This window comes from Pseudorca crassidens, chromosome 11, assembly GCF_039906515.1.
Source record: "Pseudorca crassidens isolate mPseCra1 chromosome 11, mPseCra1.hap1, whole genome shotgun sequence".
Lineage (NCBI taxonomy): Eukaryota > Metazoa > Chordata > Mammalia > Artiodactyla > Delphinidae > Pseudorca > Pseudorca crassidens.
In genome coordinates, this window is record NC_090306.1 from 952,537 (window position 1) to 969,930 (window position 17,394).

Genomic DNA, 17,394 nt, shown 5'->3' on the forward strand with positions numbered 1-17,394 from the left:
TGAAACGGTCGGGAGCCTGGGCTTCCAACGGGCCACTGGGGGGACAGAGTCCACGGTCACGGTCGCTGAAGCTGCCCCGAGGTAACTGGGGTCTCCTGGGTGGGGTCCGGGGACCAAGGCGTGTAGGTGGCTGGTGGCACTGCTGACTCACCTGGGCGGGGGCCCTGCCCGCGGGGTGAGTCCCGGGAGTGGGGTGGGGGCAGGGCAGCCTGGCTGCACCACCTGCTGCAGCCCAGGGACGTGACTCAGGCTCACGGCACCGATCCTTTCTTCTGAGCCTGCAAACAAGCTATTTTTGTAGAGCTTTTATGCGCCTTCTTTTTTTTTTTTAGAAATTTATTTAGTTTTTATTTTATTTATTTTTGGCTGTGTAGGGTCTTCGTTGCTGCACACGGGCTTTTCTTTAGTTGCGGCGAGCAGGGGCTACTCTTTGTTGTGGTGCGCAGGCTTCTCATTGCGGTGGCTTCTCTTGTTGCGGAGCACGGGCTCTAGGCACACGGGCTTCAGTAGTTGTGGCGCGCGGGCTCAGTAGTTGTGGCTCACGGGCTCTAGAGTGCAGGCTCAGTAGTTGTGGTGCACGGGCTTAGTTGCTCCGCGGCATGTGGGATCTTCAGGGACCAGGGCTAGAACCCATGTCCCCTGTGTTGGCAGGCGGACCCTTAACTCCTGTGCCACCAGGGAAGCCCCTATGCTCCTTCTTCTAAAAGGGAGGGAGGACATGAAGTGGCCGTGTGGACGGGATGACCCCTCCTCCTGCGCAGCCGGCTGCTCCTGACCTGCGCTGGACACACTTCGGTCTGGCCGGCGGGGAGGAGCCCCCAGGTGCTGGGCACACAGATGCTCTGGGGTCCTTGGAGAGGACCGAGTGGGAGGTTTGGGGGGGGTGGCCCTTGTTAAATGTCATGGGGAGAGGGGACAAGGGGCGGGGCCCTTGGTGGAGGATGTTGGGGGGCTGGATGGCTCCGTGATGGGGATGGCACAAACCTCACTATCCTTCTGCCTGGAGATTTCAGCTTTGGCAAACACCGTCGACCAAGGAGAGATTTTAGGACCTGATGAAGTGGCAGGGATTCTCCGAAAGCCCAGCTCTCGGATTCGGGGTCCAGCCCTGCCACGCTGCCGTCCCACTGGATGACCATCTGGTTCCTTCTGAAAATCTCCCCCTGCGTTTCCCCCCGCGTCTCCCCTGCGGTCTGGTATAATCATTGAATAAATACCTAGAATAATTGAGAGCCATCCCTGGAAAGGACCTTGGACGATGTGTCTTGACGACGGCCAGGCTCTCCATCTTTGTTGTGTTGCTGTACCTCTATTTACTTACCATTTTTCTTTAAATTAACTGCTTTGAGTTTTTTATTCCACCTGAACAGGGATGACACGTGTGTCACACTTTGAGAACCACTGATGTCATCCAATTCACCCTTTTTTGCAAGTGAGGAAACAGACCCACAGTCATGAAGTGATTTGCCCAGAGTCTCACCAAGACGTGCTAATTTGGGGCTGGGCCTGGGGTCTCCCCATTTACAGTTTTGATTCTTTCTGGTGGAAAGCGTCATACTCTCATGTGTGCAGAAACAATTCCTAAATGTGGTTGCAGTAGTCAGCCCAGGTCAGGGTTCCTCCGCAGACCCAACTGGGGCAGTTCCTTCCTTCTTCCCTCAAATCCCCGCTCACTGGAGACCTGGGTCAGCTGCTCTCTGGAAGCTCCTGGAATCTTTGATGCTAATATTCTGAAATGTCAGGAACACATGTCGCTGTTGAGTGACTGTGCTGGGTGCCTGCTGGGTGTCTTGCCAACCCGGGGTGGTGGGGGGCAGGTCTTCAGTTCTGGGACAATTTCTTATAGTATTTATTTCCTTTTTTTCTCCCATCTATTTTTTCTTTTTCCTTCTGAAATGTCTGTTATTTGGGTGTTGGGTTTCCTGAACCAATATTCTTCTCTCCTATTTTTGTCCTACTTTCTAAAAGCTTCTCTTCAGTTCCATCTTTTATATTGCTCGTCAATGTTTTAAATTTCAGCATTCATGTTTTTAATTTCTGAAAGCTCATTTTGTTTATTTTTTACACCACCCTGTTCCTGTTTTGGGGACACATAACGTTTCTCATCTCTGTAGAGATATTAACTATGCTTCTTCTGGGCTTTCTTTCGTTTCCTGTGCTAGTTCCTTCTCTGTGTTATTTTTTAAGTTCCTTTGTTATGCTGGAGCCTTTCTTCATAAGCCTCGTGATCCTCTGCTCTCCGGCTGTATTTAAAAGTGAAACACTAAAAATCGATTTCAGTGTTTCCCTGTGCATGTCAGCAGGGCTCGCGGGGAGGTCTGGGAGGCCTCGTGATGAACTTTTATGTGGGGACCCCCCCTTGTCTGTACCCAGAGGTCTCTTCTCTAGGATCTCAGAGAAGAAGCGTCGTGTGCATGCTGCCTCCTGGTCATCCGAGTGTAGGATGGGAGGAGGGCGGTCCAGCTTCAACACTAAACTCTTCAGCCTCCCCCCTTCCCAAGTCTCCAGCAGAGCGATTTCCTCTTCTAGGCGTCCCAATGTCCGTGTCAGGGCGGCCAGCCCTGCCCGCGCTGCTGCTGGCCGTGGCCATGTCTTCTTTCTTCTCGGCCGCATCCGGAGACGAAGCACGAAACTGGCTGTTGATGAGAGAGAAGATGATGCGTATTGGGGGGCAGCTGGTGCTGAAGCAGGAGGAGGAGCTGGCCAACCAGAGGCTCGGGGCGCTCAAGGAGGCTGAGATGCAGGAGGCCCTGAGGGCAGGGAGCATCCCGGCCAGCATGCACTTCTTCCAAGCCAAGAGCCTCATTGAGGAAAGTGCAGTGTTCAACATCCTGAAGAAGATGCCGAAAGGTAGGGGTCAGAGGGGACGGTTCTGGGGTCCTGGGGACATAGGAGGGACTAAATTGGAGCCGGTGGGTCTTGTGTTGAGTGGAGCCCAGACTCCACTGGGGCCCTGAGTCCTAGTCCTTGCTGGTGGACTCGGGGCGGGGGCTCCACGTGGCTGCCATCCACCCTGAAACCAAAACCCTGGCTCCGAGGGGACTCGGCCTCAGACAGGCTCCGAGGGGACCGGGCATCCCTGGCGGGGCTGGAAGTTGTCCCCTGTAAGAACCCGATCCCTCCCTGCATACGTTCTTCTAGCCTTTCCGGGGGCTAAGTTACTGAAGGGGATGCGTCCTGGGTAAACAACACATTTCTAGTACTTCACTGCTACTGTCCACTGGAAAAAAATGCACAGCGTGAGAGCTGGGAGTTCAGTTTTATTTGGGGCAAGATGAGGACTATAGCCCGGGAGACAGCATTTCAGATAGCTCTGAGAAACTGCTCCAGAGAGGTAGGGGGAAGGTCAGTACCTACGTGATTTTGGTGAAGGGAGAGTACATGCAATGAAGCACATGTTGGTTTTGGGTTTTTTTGTTGGTTTTTTTTTTGCAGTACCTCTCACTGCTGTGGCCTCTCCCGTTGCGGAGCACAGGCTCCGGACGCGCAGGCTCAGCGGCCACGGCTCACGGGCCCAGCCGCTCCGCGGCATGTGGGATCTTCCCGGACCGGGACACGAACCCATGTCCCCTGCATCGGCAGGCGGACTCCCAACCACTGCGCCACCAGGGAAGCCCGAAGCACATGTTTTTTGCAGGCGGTTTCTGCTAGTCACCAAGAGCAGACGTCACCAAGAAGGATCTTAGTGTTTTTGTAAATATGAAGAGTTAGTTTTTCCCAGAGCACAGAGGGCCTCATTTCTGATCTCCACCCTGAACTCCTTTCAGGGGGTTGAAGGTCAGCAGCTGCAGCGGCTCATGATTTAATCCTCGTAGAGGTAGATGGCAAGGGCCAATCTGCAGGTGACGTTACTGTATAGACGCATCGCCGTGAACAGTAGAACAATCGTGGTCCTGAGCACGTAGCTTGCAGCTGCAAGCTTTCTATACTTTTTTTTTAGTATCACAGAGATTAAAAAATGTAAAGACTGTGAGGTTGGTAAAGCAGCCTCCCTGTTTAGAGAGGGGACACGCCAGAGCTCGCACAGCGGGACACCCGCCAAGGGGCCAGTGTCCAGGCCAGGTGCTCAGACGCAGCCGGAGGGCAGAGGGGGTGAACCCTGAGCCTCGAGTCGGTGCAAGGTCTGAAGGAGGCCAGAAGCCGCAGGGCTCGGCGGGAAGCAGGAGGTGGGCAGGCCGCATGTGGGGTGACGCGGAACAGGATGGGGGACTCAGGGACCCTGGGCCAACAGGCTGGCGTGGGCGGGCGGGGGCAGTCTTCTCACGCCCCTCACGCTGCGCTGGGCCCGGAGGACTCATCTGGGGGTCAGGCTCCCCGTGGGAGCTGGAAGCCAATAGATGGAGGCCAGCCTTCTGATTGCAAACCCGCCTGCGGCCTCCTGGATGAGACCCCCCAGGGCTCCTGCTGGTGGGGGACGCGGTCAAGGAGCCAGGAGGCCGGGCCACCCCGGGACGAGGCCGCCACAGACGGAAAGGGCCTCGTGTCCCCAGGAACGTGGCCCCGTAGAAAGCCGCGCCCCTCTCATCCGCCTCTGCTGGGCTCTCGGCCCCCCGCTGCCCTCGCCTCACCCCACCCGCCCCTCTCCCTGCAGGGGCTGCCTTACACGTCCACGACTTCAGCATCGTCAGCGTGGACTGGCTGGTGAGAAACGTCACCTACAGGCCCCACTGCTATTTCTGCCTCACCCCGAGGGGGACCCCGCAGTTCAGATTTGCTCGCTCGACTCCCCCCACCCTGAACACAACAGAATGTCCCGCGTGGGTTTTGCTGGAGAAGTTTCGAAAGGGGCTGCCGAACGTCACCGAGTTTGACCACAGGTGGGTGGTGGTTCGGGAAGAACCCGTCTCGCCTCTGCGCAGGTGGGCTTGGCGTGTGCGCTGTCCCCGTGGGACAGACCCTTCTAGAAACAGCTGGCGTTAAAGAAGTCCGGAGGCTTTTTCTCTTAACTTTACGGGATCCTTTGCTTCACCAAGCATTCAACACCTTCCCCACCCGCAGCAAGTTCCTGGTACATTTAAAACCCGATTTGACCAGTGACACTGCTGCCGCGCCGAACAGGATTTGTCTGGACCCTCAGGAAGGCCGGAGACAAGGGGATTCCCAGCTCCTGGAGCCAAGAGGCCCAGGATGGATGAAACAGCCTGAACACACGATGGCCAGCTTCCTAACAGACTTGTATACAAACATTATAATAACTATTCTAATCGTAGAACCATCTACAGAGGGCTTTCTTGAGGTATTTCCTTGATGAGTGAGAAAATGCAGCCCAGCCTGCATTTTAAGGAGGTTGCCCAAGGCCACACAGCTGGTAAACGGCTAATCAGGGAAGTAACCTGGGTCCTGTGCTGCCAAGTCCACAACTATTTCCATCGGACCTCGGGCTTGAGTTTGCTGGGGCTGCCACAATGGAATACCACAGGCGGGGTGGCTTAAAGAATACCAGTGTACCTTCTCACAGTTCTGGAAGCTGGAAGTCCAAGATCAAGGTGTGGGCAGGTTTCTCCAAGGCCTCTCTCCTGGGCTGGCAGACGGCCGCCTTCTCACTGTGCGTGCCTCCCTGGGGTCTCGGACACCAGCCCTACTGGGTCAGGGCTCCACCCTTACGACCTCATTTAACCTTAGTTACCTTTTGAAAGTCCTCATCGCACATTAGGAATTAGGGTTTCAGCATCTGAATTTTGGGGACACGATTCAGTGCATCGCACCCTCCAAGGACAGCTTGGTCTGAGATGTCCGTTCAGTGGGGTCAGCCTGGCTAAGAGGCCAAGGGGGACAGCAGAGCCTGGCTGGTGGGAGCATCCTGCCAGGTGTCTCCTGGGGAGCACTTGGAGGTCCCAGGGCAGGAGGCCTCCATCAGGGAGCCTGGGCAGGAGTCCTACAGGCCGGGGTTGATGGCCTGCCGCAAGCCCCTGCCTACCCTTTGTATCCTGACAGCCTGCTGAGGAATTTCACTCTGGTGACCGAGAACCCCCAGGCGACTTATGCAAACCAAGATGCGGTCTGGGCCAAGTTCGAGACTATCTTCTTCGCGATCGCGGGCCTCGTGAGCTACGCCCCGGTATTCCGAGACTACATCTCCCAGGGCCTGGAGGAGTTCTACCAGGACAATGTGCTGTACCTGGAGCTCAGAGCCATGCTGTACCCGGTGAGTCCGTCTCTGCTCAGGCTGGACTCTCTGCTCTCACCCTGCAGGGCTTCACGGGCTCCCCACCCTGGTGCTGCATAGGACCGAGGGCCGGCTTCACCCCCAAGGGGCCTGGTGCCTTTCCGGGGGCCATGTGAGCAAGAAGCCCTGGGCGGGCCCTGCGAAACTGGACACGTGCCCCTCACTGCCCGTCACCTCCCTTCCCTCGTGATCCCCCTGGCCCAGCTCCCCCGAGACGCACGGGGCGTGCTGATGCCTGGGCACCTGCCCTGGACTCTGGGCAGTGCCTAGTGCCCAGGCCATCCTTGACCGTCTCCTTTCCTATCCAAATGCGCTACTGTGAGTCCCATAGGATGATGCCCTTGATGCAAGGCCCGCTGAGCCTTTCATCTGGTAAACGGGTCTAGTTGCAGGTAGAGTGAGGTCTGGTGAGTTCCTGGGGGCCCTCTCTGTGGAGCACGGGGACCTCTATGGGCAACAGAGACATTTGATTTGACTTTGAGGAAGAAAGGTCAAAGAGAAAAAAAAGGAAAAGATTGAGAAGAGTCCAGAAGTATCCCAAAGTGTCAAAATATTAACAAATCGCTCAGAGGACCTTGCATGTTGGCCAGAAGCAAAGGGTGATGGGGTCTCAGTTACCTTGACGGACCGACCTCGGCTTTGCAGACCTGAGCTCGGGAGGCAGCGGGGTGGCTGGGGCTCCAGGCTGGGGAGGCGTCCCACAAGGAGCCCGGGCGGGTCAAGTGCTGCGAGCGAGGACCTTTCTGGTGGGTATGGAAGAGGACTTTCCTGAGGACTTTTGCGGGGAGGTGGGGATTGGGGGTTGAGGGAGTAGCCGAGGTACTGGAAGGCTCTTTCCAGTACCTTCAGGGGGCTCACAAGAGTGTGTGCATTGCGCTGTAGGGGAGCACACTCGCCCCCAAAAGTGTCACTTTGGCATGTGGATTATTTCGAGCTGAAACAATCAGGCCCAGAAGACTCAGGAAGAGCCTTTGACCTTCCCCCCAAGTGACTAAAAGACCTAAAGGGCCTGCTCTCAGCATAGAGCCGCACCAGAGTCTCTGCAGAGAATACGGCCAGGTGTGGTCGGGGGACCCCTCAGGGCCTGGACACCAGAGTCCATTCTGTCCCACTGTCCCTGCTGGCCCAGCAAACATGTGTTTACCAAACACTTGCTTTTTATCACCCTGTGAATTGCCTTCCTCGCCTTTGAAGTCCCAAACCCCTACCCCCAACATCCTCTTTTGTCTTGAGCTGAAGATGGTATTTAAGGTGAGGGCTTCAGCCATTTGGGTGAGCGGCTCAGTCTTCCTGGGTCTCTCCTACGTAGAGCTGTTATTAAACTTTTGCTAGATTTTCTCCTGTTAATCTGTCTCATGTCAGTTTAATTCTCAGACCAGCCAGAACCTCGAAGGGTAGATGGAAATGTCTCCCCCTACACCCCGACAGTTGGCCAGCTGGCCTAGGCAGCTGGATTCAACTTTACTGGCTGGACACCCCTGGCCCCAGGCTCCTGCATCTCCGAGATCCTGGCAGAAGGTGAGAATCCTTATCCTGTCAGTTTGCTGGATCTCCGCCTGCAGGGGCTTTTGGAAACAGGAGTGGAAAGAGTCCTTTTTCTCTTTTCTAAAATCAGATTAGCAGGAGAAAATATTTGTGGAGCTAGTTCTCGGGCCTTAGGGCCTCTGGGTCAGTGAATTTGGAAGAGAGCTCTGGGCTTGTGAATCCTTTTCCTCCCAGAGATGGTCGCTGTTTTTCTGTGTTTCTGTCTTTTGTATCACAAGGAGGAAAACCATTGGTCTGATTGGTTTTACATTTTTCTTGTTCTCTGTCTTGAGAGTTTGGCCTCAGCACCAGTGAGAAAACTTGGCTGGTCCTGCCGTCTGGAAGGCGCAGGCACCAGGGCATTGGGTGGCCAGCCAGCTAGACTGGGATTCCTAGCTGTCACCTCTGGTCGGAAGCACAGGCCACACCTGGGCTTGCAACCAGCGTCCTTGTCCAACGGTGCCAGCTTCCGGGGGTTTGTCACAAGAGGTCTCCGTCCCCAAGGGGCCTCTGTCATCTCAACCTTCACGCCGCCTTTGCTTCCTTAGACCATCCTTGGGGGTGAACTTCCTGGAGCTTGTGAGGCTGTGTCCTTTGCACTCTCCTGGGACACCTCTTTTGTTCATGGTTAAGCCACGGAAAGCCTTATGGTGTAAGTTGGTATTACGATCTTACTGTCAATGGCCAGAGGATGGATACTTTGAACTGGAAAAACTTCTAAATTGGTAAATTTTTTAGAGACCTCTCCTTGTAAACACCTGTTTTATTGGTACCAATGTTAAGACCAAAAGGTTACCTTAACTCAAATGAACAAAATGGTTTGGGAAGCCGTATGGAATTCAGTGTCCTAGCTTCGCCTCATGGGTCTTACAGATGCTAATAAAAACGGTCCATTAATTAACAAGGGAGTGAGAAGAAGGGTGAAGTCGGGACTCTTTCCAACAAGGTAGACATTTGTAAAGGGTTGTTAAGGGGAGAGTCACAGGACTGGTCCCAGCAGTGTGGGACTCTATAGATGGTTATGAAGAAATGGGATGAAGGGCTTCCCTGGTGGCGCAGTGGTTGGGAGTCCGCCTGCCGATGCCGGGGACGCGGGTTCGTGCCCCGGTCCGGGAAGATCCCACATGCCGCGGAGCGGCTGGGCCCGTGAGCCATGGCCGCTGGGCCTGCGCGTCCGGAGCCTGTGCTCCACAAAAAAAAAAACAAATGGGATGAATACAATGGACATTGATGGGATTAAAACAAAGGTTTTGATAACAGCACTACCTAAGGCTGGGTGGGCCAAAGGGACCCCCCGCCAGCACCCCCCAACATGAAAGGGCCCCAAACAAGTCCTCTCTCTTTCCCCCAGTTTGGAGAAGTTTAAAGGCCAGGACGCAAAGGTGACACCTAATAAGCCGACCTGAATCCCGAGGGCAACAGTCAGGCTGATTAACCAAGTTAAAGATTGACAGGAGGGCCTGGGTCCCTGGGGTGGACTCCGCACTGGGGACCCAAGGCCTTTGACAAAGGAGGGTGGAGGGAACTTCCCCTGACCCCTCGAAGCGGGAGCCCCAGGAGCTGTGGCACCAAAACCGCTTGTGGAGCCGAGTTGTGGTGTGAGGGTGGACGAGGTTTATAAAGCTTGGAATGTTTGAGGAGTGTTTGATGGGAAGAGATGTGATGTCCAGCTGAGAACTCTTCCCCGACAGTATCCAAACTGGTCTGTCCATTCATCCAAATTATTGAGTGTGCCAAGGCCTTGCCACACTCAGTAATTTGAACTGACTTCAAGGGTGGCACTATTTTGGTTTTCTTACCATATTCCATGGTCTTTATTGGCTCAGAAATTTTACTGTTTGTACACCCAGAAGCAAAAGGGCTCCAGAGGACTGACACACATTGACCAAAGTCATAAGAGACAGATGTATACACAAGAAAGTCAGAATGCAGTTTTCAGAGAAAATTGTCAATCAGACCAGTCACGTATGCTTTCCCATCAGTAAATTCTCTCTTGAAGACAAATTTTTTTAATTGAAATATAATTGATTTACAATGTTGTGCCAGTCTCTGCTGTACAGCAAAGTGACTCCGTTTTACACATATATACATTCTTTTTTTTTTTTTTTGAGTATAACTGCTTTGCAATGTTGTGTTAGTTTCTGCCGCACAGTGAAGTACATCAGCCGTACACATACACGCATCCCCTCCCTCTTGGACCTCCCCACTACCCCCCCACCTGACTAGGCCATCACAGAGCACCAAGCTGAGCTCCCCGTGCTAAGCAAGTTCCCTTTAGCTATCTATTTTACACATGGTAGTGTACTTATGTACATTCTTTTTTTAATACTCTTTTCCATTATGGTTTATCCCAGGAGACTGGATATAGTTCCCTGTGCTATACAGTAGGACCTTGTTGTCTATCCATTCTAAATGTAATAGTTTGCATCTCCCAGCGCAACCCCAAACTTCCCGTCCATCCCTCTGCCCCACCCCACCATGGCAAGCACAAGTCTGTTCTCTACGTCTGTGAGTCTGTTTCTGTTCTGTAGATAAATTCATTTGTCATATTTTAGATTCCACATATAAGTGATATCATATGGTATTTGTCTTTCTCTTTCTGACTTACTTCACTTAGTGTGATCATCTCTAGTTGCATCCATGTTGCTGCAAATGGCATTATTTCGTTCTTTTTATGACTCATATTCCACTGTATATATGCACCACATCTTCATCCATTCATCTGTTGATGGACATTTAGGTTGTTTCCATGTTTTGGCTATTGTGAATAGTGCTGCTATGACCGTAGGGGTGCATGCATCTTTTTGAATTATAGTTTTGTCCGGGTATATGCCCAGGAGTGGGATTGCTGGATCATATGGTAGCTCTATTTTTAGTTTTCTGAGGAACCTCCATACTGTTCTCCATAGTGGCTGCACCAACATACATTCCCACCAACAGTGGAGGAGGTCCCCTTTTCTCCACACCCTCTGCAGCATTTGTTATTTGTAGACTTTTTAATATTACCATTCTGACTGGTGTGAGGTGGTACCTCACGGTAGTTTTGATTTGCATTTCTCTAATAATTAGTGACGTTGAGCATCTCTTCATGTACCTACTGGCCATCTGTATGTCTTCTTTGGAGAAATGTCTATGAAAATCTTCTGCCCATTTTTCGATTGGGTTGTTTGTTTTTTTGTTGTTGAACTGTATGAGCTGTTGGTATACTTCGGAGATTAAGCCTTTGTCAGTTGCATCATTTGCAAATATTTTCTCCTGTTCCGTAGGTTGTCTTTTTGGTTTTTTTATGGTTTCCTTGGCTGTGCAAAAGCTTATTAAGTTTGATTAGGTCCCATTTGTTTATTTTTGTTTTTATTTCTATTGCCTTGGGGTGAAGGCAAATCTTAACTTCTCCTGAAGCCAAACTATCTGATATTTTTGCATTCGGAGGCTAATTTTTAAATCCTGGGTGGGATCCCTAAACTGACTCTATTGCCCTAGTTTGACTTGAAGGGTTCGGGGACCCTGTCGTGGAGGCTGCGCCAGCCCTGAGAACCCGTCCTTCCCGTCCTGAGTCAGTGCCCCCTCTCCCCCACTTCCAGGTCTCTACTCTCCTGTGTATCCTGGATGACCCCCTTTTCCTGGGATATGTTCACACCTCCTTGAGGTCGGCCCAGGTGAGGGTGTGCATCTCCACCAGGATCCGGTGATTGTTTGCCGGTTTCACTCTGAGCACAGACCTGCAGACCTATTTCTGATTCTTGGGAAGTGGGAGTGGGCCTGACCTCGGCCCCCAGTAGAGTCTTGTCAGCCTTGTGAGTAGTCAATAAGTCCTGGGTACAAACGATCCTTTCAAAAGAAAAGAGAGGGTCCAGTCCCCCTTCTACTAAGAGAAGAATTTCGGAAAGAGATGAGCTGGCCCTGGACTAGCCCGTGTAGGGCGGAGGACAGTGCACCTCCCAGAGCCATTAGTCCCCTGTTTGGCCTGAAATCCCTTCCTTCGCCCAGCCTGGGCCCCGCCCCTAAGCCCATCCTCCTCCGGAGTCTGGTTTAAGCCCTGCCTCCACCACACACCCCCACCTTCCTGGGACTGGCTTCCTCTCCTGGAATCCCCGTGTGTATGTCAGCCCCGGTTTCCCAGCGAGGGAAATGACTGTGAGTCATTTCAGACCCGGCAGAGTCCTCCAGAGGCTCCAGGGGTGATAATCACGCTTAGGGGGGGTAGGTGTGCATGGGACTGAGTTGGAGGTGCTCTTTGGACCCTGACCTCCCAGGGTCCCAGACCTTGGGTCTCGGGTTGGGCTAGGGAGCTGCCGAGTTAACTAGCCAAACGCCCGCCCCCCGCGCCCCTTGGTTCCCATGCAGATGGTCTGACCCAGACCGCACTTCAAGACCTTCTGAAAGCACTTTATCTGCATGGTCTCCTCTGAGCCTCACCACCTGCACTTTGCAGATGTGGAAACAGGCTCAGAAGGGTGCAAGAGCCTGACCCAGGCCATGTGGGCAGTGAGTAGGGATGGGCCAGGGGCCGGGGTGCTGGGCTTTGAGAAACCCTGTGGGGCTACACGCATCTCAAAAGGAGCTCCCCGAGGGGCTTCCGGCCTGGGGGTGTCGCTTCCTGTGGGCACATCCTGGCAGCTTTCGCAGAGTGGGGAGTGGGAGGGAGGCCTGCCCTTGGGGAGGGGACTTGGGCTCCGTAGGGGGAAGGGGAGAGGAGGGAGAGAGGTGCCGAGCGAGGGTCTGAGCCCCTGGGGAGGTATTTGGGGAAGCTGCAAGGAATTGGGCCTTGCTTCCAACCCCCCGCCCCCCTCCCCACGCCCCTTGGGGACACGTGGCTCTGGGGTCTGCCCTGGGGACCTGCCCAGCCAGCCTCTCTCCCCACCTCCTCCGGCACCCAGCCAGGGCTCCCTGAAGGTGGAGGGCGGCTGGGATGTGGGCTGGGGCGAAGACTGAGGGGGATGGGATTTGCTGTTTGCTCTGGTCTGACCCTGGAACAAAGGGCCTTTGCAGTCCGGAGTCTTTGCCTAACGCCCCCTTAGCCAGAGTAGGGGAGCCATCAACACATTAACAACTAAAAACGTCTGCCCTGGAATTCTTTTCTGAGCCCCCTGCCTCCCCCTCCTTGCCTGTGGGGCTAATTCAGGGCCTGGGATGCTGTTGATGGACTATGCCACTGCCCAGCCTCCTATTGTGTCACTAATGCTCCATCACAAAGGCCACTCACCCGTAGCAACAGTTGCTAGGCGGGTCTGAGCTCCTGGGCCCCATCCCCGCCCCCTCGGCCGGAATCGGAGACTCAGACTGGGTCGGGCCAGCCTTCCGAGAGGAGCTCCCAGGGGATTATGCACAGGAGCTAGCCCAGCTGGCATTTACCCGTGGGCGGTCTCGGGGTGGGGGGGGACACGTCGGGGGCGAGGGAGCTCAGGATGGTCGTTCGCGGACGGCTTCCTGGATGCTGTCACTTGTGTAACCAGCGGTCCCACTGCTCCCCCTACCCACTCCCAGGGTTTTGTCCTGGGTTCTTAGCAGAATCCTTCATTAGAAACTCCACCTGGCTTTTTGCTCTAGTGACCCGTGTTTCACGTCATTGGTGTTGCTCTGCGGAATCCCGATGGCCGCGCTTCCCTACCACGTTGCGCTGTGATCGCGCTCTAAACAAGGCTGTGAAATCGACGAACACGGTAGATCTCCAGCCTAGAGGTACATTAGTACATGAGAATCACCTGGGCGAGTTTAAAAAACCAGGTTCTACCCCCAGAATTTAACTAATCCGGGGTGGGATCCAGGCATTTTCTCCTCACTAGGTGGTTGGAGACTTTGAGACAGCGCCCCTCCACCGCGATGCCGCCGACCCCCAGCCCCCCGCTCCAGCCAGGGAGCCTCAAAATTCTCATCTGTAAAATAAGACCTACCTAACAGTGCAGTTTTTAGGATTAAATGAGATTGATGGAAAGCTCTCGGCATATGCCTGGCACATAGCAGAAGCTCAGTTCACGCTTTTTAAGTGAATCCGGCTCTAGAAGTGGAAGCTGGTTGCATTCGGAACTAGAGCTTCTGAGTCCTAGTTTCTGGTCTGACACAAGCTAATTGTGTGACCTTAAGCAACGCTGCCCCCACATTTCCTTTCTGTTCCTTCAGCTTCAAATTCTTTAATTCCGTAATATCATAGAGAACGGGAATTTGTAATCTTGTACTAGTTTAGGAAAGTAGTAGGTAGTTTGAATAACTTCCCCACAAATATGCACCGCCTCAAGTAAACTGCAGGATTTGAGATCATCTAAATTGGGTCCAGTGTGTTTTTAATCCAAGGGGGCTTATTATAGAGACATAGCCGCTTCTGTACCCCTGAGCCTTAGATGAACGACAGACCCCTTCTTGTACTTACAGGTTGTCACATTCTTAGATGGTAACTCATCTTCCTATAGGACAACTGCAGATTTGAGTTGTTTTTCTGCATCTGGCCATAGGTTGCTGATAACAACACGGTATTACTAGTTATCATTTCTTTTTTTAAAATTTTATTAGGGTAGAGTGGCTTTACAACGTTGTGTTACTTTCTGCTGTATAATGGAGTGAATCAGCTATAGGTATACACATATCCCCTCCCCCTTGGACCTCCCTCCCGCGCCCCCATCCCACCCATCTAGGTCCCCACAGAGCACCGAGCTGAGCTCTCTGTGCTATACAGCAGGTTCCCACTAGCTATCTTTTTGACAGGTGGTGGTGTATTTATGTCAAACCTAATCTCCCAGTTCATCCCACACCCCTTCCCCCGCTTTGTTCACATGTCCATTCTCTACGTCTCCGTTTCTATTCCTGTCCTGCAGATAGGTTCATCTGTACCATTTTTCTAGATTCCACATATATGTGTTAATATACGATATTAGTTTTTCTCCTTCTGACTTAACTTCACTCTGTATGACAGACTCTAGGTCCATCCATGTCTCTACAAATGACCCAATCTTGTTCCTTTTCATGGCTGAGTAATATTCCATTGTATATTTGTACCACATCTTCTTTATCCATTCATCTGTCAACGGCCATTTAGGTTGCTTCCATGTCCTGGCTATTGTAAATAGAGCTGCAGTGAACACTGGTGTGCATGTATCTTTTCGAATTGTGGTTTTCTCAGGGTATATGCCCAGTTGTGGGAGTGCTGTGTTATTATGGAGAACAATATGGAGGTTCTTTTAAAAACTAAAAATAGGGACTTCCCTGGGGGTGCAGTGGTTAAGAATCCGCCTGCCTGTGCAGGGGACACAGGTTCGAGCCCTGGTCTGGGAAGATCCCATATGCTGTGGAGCAGCTAAGCCTGTGAGCCACAACTACTGAGCCCGAGTGCCACAACTACTGAAGCCCACGCACCTAGAGACTGTGCTCTGCAACAAGAGAAGCCACTGCAATGAGAAGCCCACACACCGCAACTAAGAGTAGCCTCCGCTCACTGCAACTAGAGAAAGCCCGCACACGGCAACGAAGACCCAACGCAGCCAAAAAGAAATAAGTAAATTTATTTTTAAAACCCCCTAAAAATAGAACTGCCATATGACCTAGTTATCATTTCTGAGTGCTTTACAAATATTAACTGATTTGATCCTTGCCACAAGCCTCTGAGGTGTGATTGGTTTGGAATATATTGTAGCTCACTGGAGCCAGAAGGCGGACCACAACCTCAAACCAGCTGAGAACTTTCCTCTGAGGCTTGGCTTCAGAGCCTGTTCTAACTGCACCAGTGCGGCTGCGAGGGGCTGCAGGTCTCACCCTGGAAAGGGTCTCCACTCCTGCAAGTGGGGGGCCCTTGCGCTTTCAGATTCCTATCAAGGCTGCAGTTTCTTGGGCAGAGGCTGGAGGCCAGAGGGGCATGAGCTCGGGGCCTGGGCGGTCCCAGGGGAGACTTACTGGGGTGCCAGCAGACCAGGAAATGCTCTGGATGCGGCTTCAGTGTCTGCCCTTGTGGCTCTCCGTGCCACGGGAACTAGCAGTGGGACCGCTGACAGAATCCATGAGTGGGAACCACCCTGAGTGCATCAGCCCTCCGTGGCACTTTTTGTGTAGCCATGCAGACTCGACTAACCTGCCAGGGATCTTCCTTTAGGCAGAATATCATGTGTTGATCTATATATTTAAGTTTCTTTCTTTTGTCTCCTATGCCCCCCCCAACATCCATCTATCCACCCATCCCCTAAAACGTGCTGCGTGGGGCTTACTTTTTTTTTTTTTTTGGCCGCAGTGTGCAGCAGGCAGGATTAGTTCCCCAACCAGGGATGGAGCCCACGCCCCCTGCAGTGGAAGCACGGCGTCCTAACCACTGGACCGCGAGGAAAGACACGGCACTTTTTTTTTTAATTGAACTATAGTTGGTTTACAATGTTGTATTAGTTTCAGATGTACAGCAAAGTGATTCAGTTACACACATGTATATGTATCTATTCTTTTTCAGATTCTTTTCCATTATAGGTTATTACAGGGTATTGAATATAGCTCCCTGTGCCGTACAGTAAGCCCTGTCTTAGTATTTTTAAAGCTGCAAGTAGGGATTTCCCTGGTGGTCCAGTCGCGCTTCCACTACAGGGGGTGCAATTTCGATCCTGGGTTGGGGAACTAAAAAAAAAAAGAAAGAAAAAGGTGCAAGTAGACAGCACTCTTCTTAGGTTAAAGCTCGTTTCTGGAGCTCCTCCTCTGGTCCTAGGAGAGCAGGTGGGAAGGTCAAGCGACATGGACCCCGTTCTCAGGGATCTCCGACCTAGCTGGGGTGTCTGGACAGGTGACTTGTAATGACGGAGCAGTCAAGGCACGGGGCAGAATTCCATCCTTCCCTTCTGCAAATCAGGTGGGTAATGCCAAAATGACGTCAGCTAATAATTTTGGGTTGAGTTAATACAATGGTTCTCAGACTTTTACTCACAAAATCTTTGAGGATCCTAAAGGGCTTTTGTTTATGTGGATTATATCTACTATATCCTGTATAATATAACCAGTATTAGAAACTAAAATTGAGAAATTTTCAAAGCACAAGCCTGCACAATTACACCATCTATTTTGTGTCAGAGCAATATTGCCATATGTGATGCAGCTTCTGGAAAATTCTGTACACTCAGAGAATTAGAGTGAAAAAGAAAACATCTCAACATTTTTATGAAGACAGTTTTGAATTTGTAGACTTTGCAAAAGTCTAGGGGACCCTCAGCGGCTCCCTGACTATCCTTTGAGAACTGCTGGAGTACAGCATCAAAGATTTGAAGATTCTAACAGAATGCCTTGATCAGTAACAGGAAAAGCATTCTTTTAAAAAATCCTTTGGGGACTTCCCTGGTGGTGCAGTGGTTAAGAATCCACCTGCCAATGCAGGGGACATGGGTTCGAGCCGTGGTCCGGGAAGATCCCACATGCCATGGAGCAACTAAGCCCCTGCACCACAACTACTGAGCCTGCCCTCTAGAGCCGGCGAACCACAGCTACTGAGCCTGCGTGCCACAACTACTGAAGCCCACGCACCTAGAGCCCGTGCTCTGCAACAAGAGAAGCCACCGCAATGAGAAGCCCACGCACCGCAACGAAGAGTAGCCCTCGCTCGCCACAACTAGAGAAAGCTCGCGCGCAGCAACGAAGACCCAACGCAGCCAAAAAAACCCCCACAAAACTTTGTAAGTAGGAAAGGAAGAAAGTAAGTTTCCTTTACCTTCTTACGTTCTGTTCTTGGGATGTGCAAATTAAACTGACAAAAG

The 17,394-nt window shown here is 52.3% G+C and overlaps 1 protein-coding gene across 2 annotated transcripts in view; it reads left to right on the forward strand.

The window, feature by feature from the left end:
• ADA2 (adenosine deaminase 2) overlaps window positions 1-17,394 on the forward strand; it is a 27,754-nt gene continuing 10,360 nt past the window's right edge. Inside the window, exons 1-5 of one of the 2 annotated variants that reach the window (XM_067755960.1) lie at window positions 39-81; window positions 652-822; window positions 2,530-2,850; window positions 4,592-4,817; window positions 5,935-6,145. In XM_067755960.1, the coding sequence (XP_067612061.1) occupies window positions 741-822; window positions 2,530-2,850; window positions 4,592-4,817; window positions 5,935-6,145 (840 nt within the window). In that variant the 5' untranslated portion in view covers window positions 39-81; window positions 652-740. Of the gene's footprint in view, window positions 82-651; window positions 823-2,529; window positions 2,851-4,591; window positions 4,818-5,934; window positions 6,146-17,394 lie in introns of both variants that reach the window. The other variant, XM_067755961.1, reaches the window with a different exon arrangement.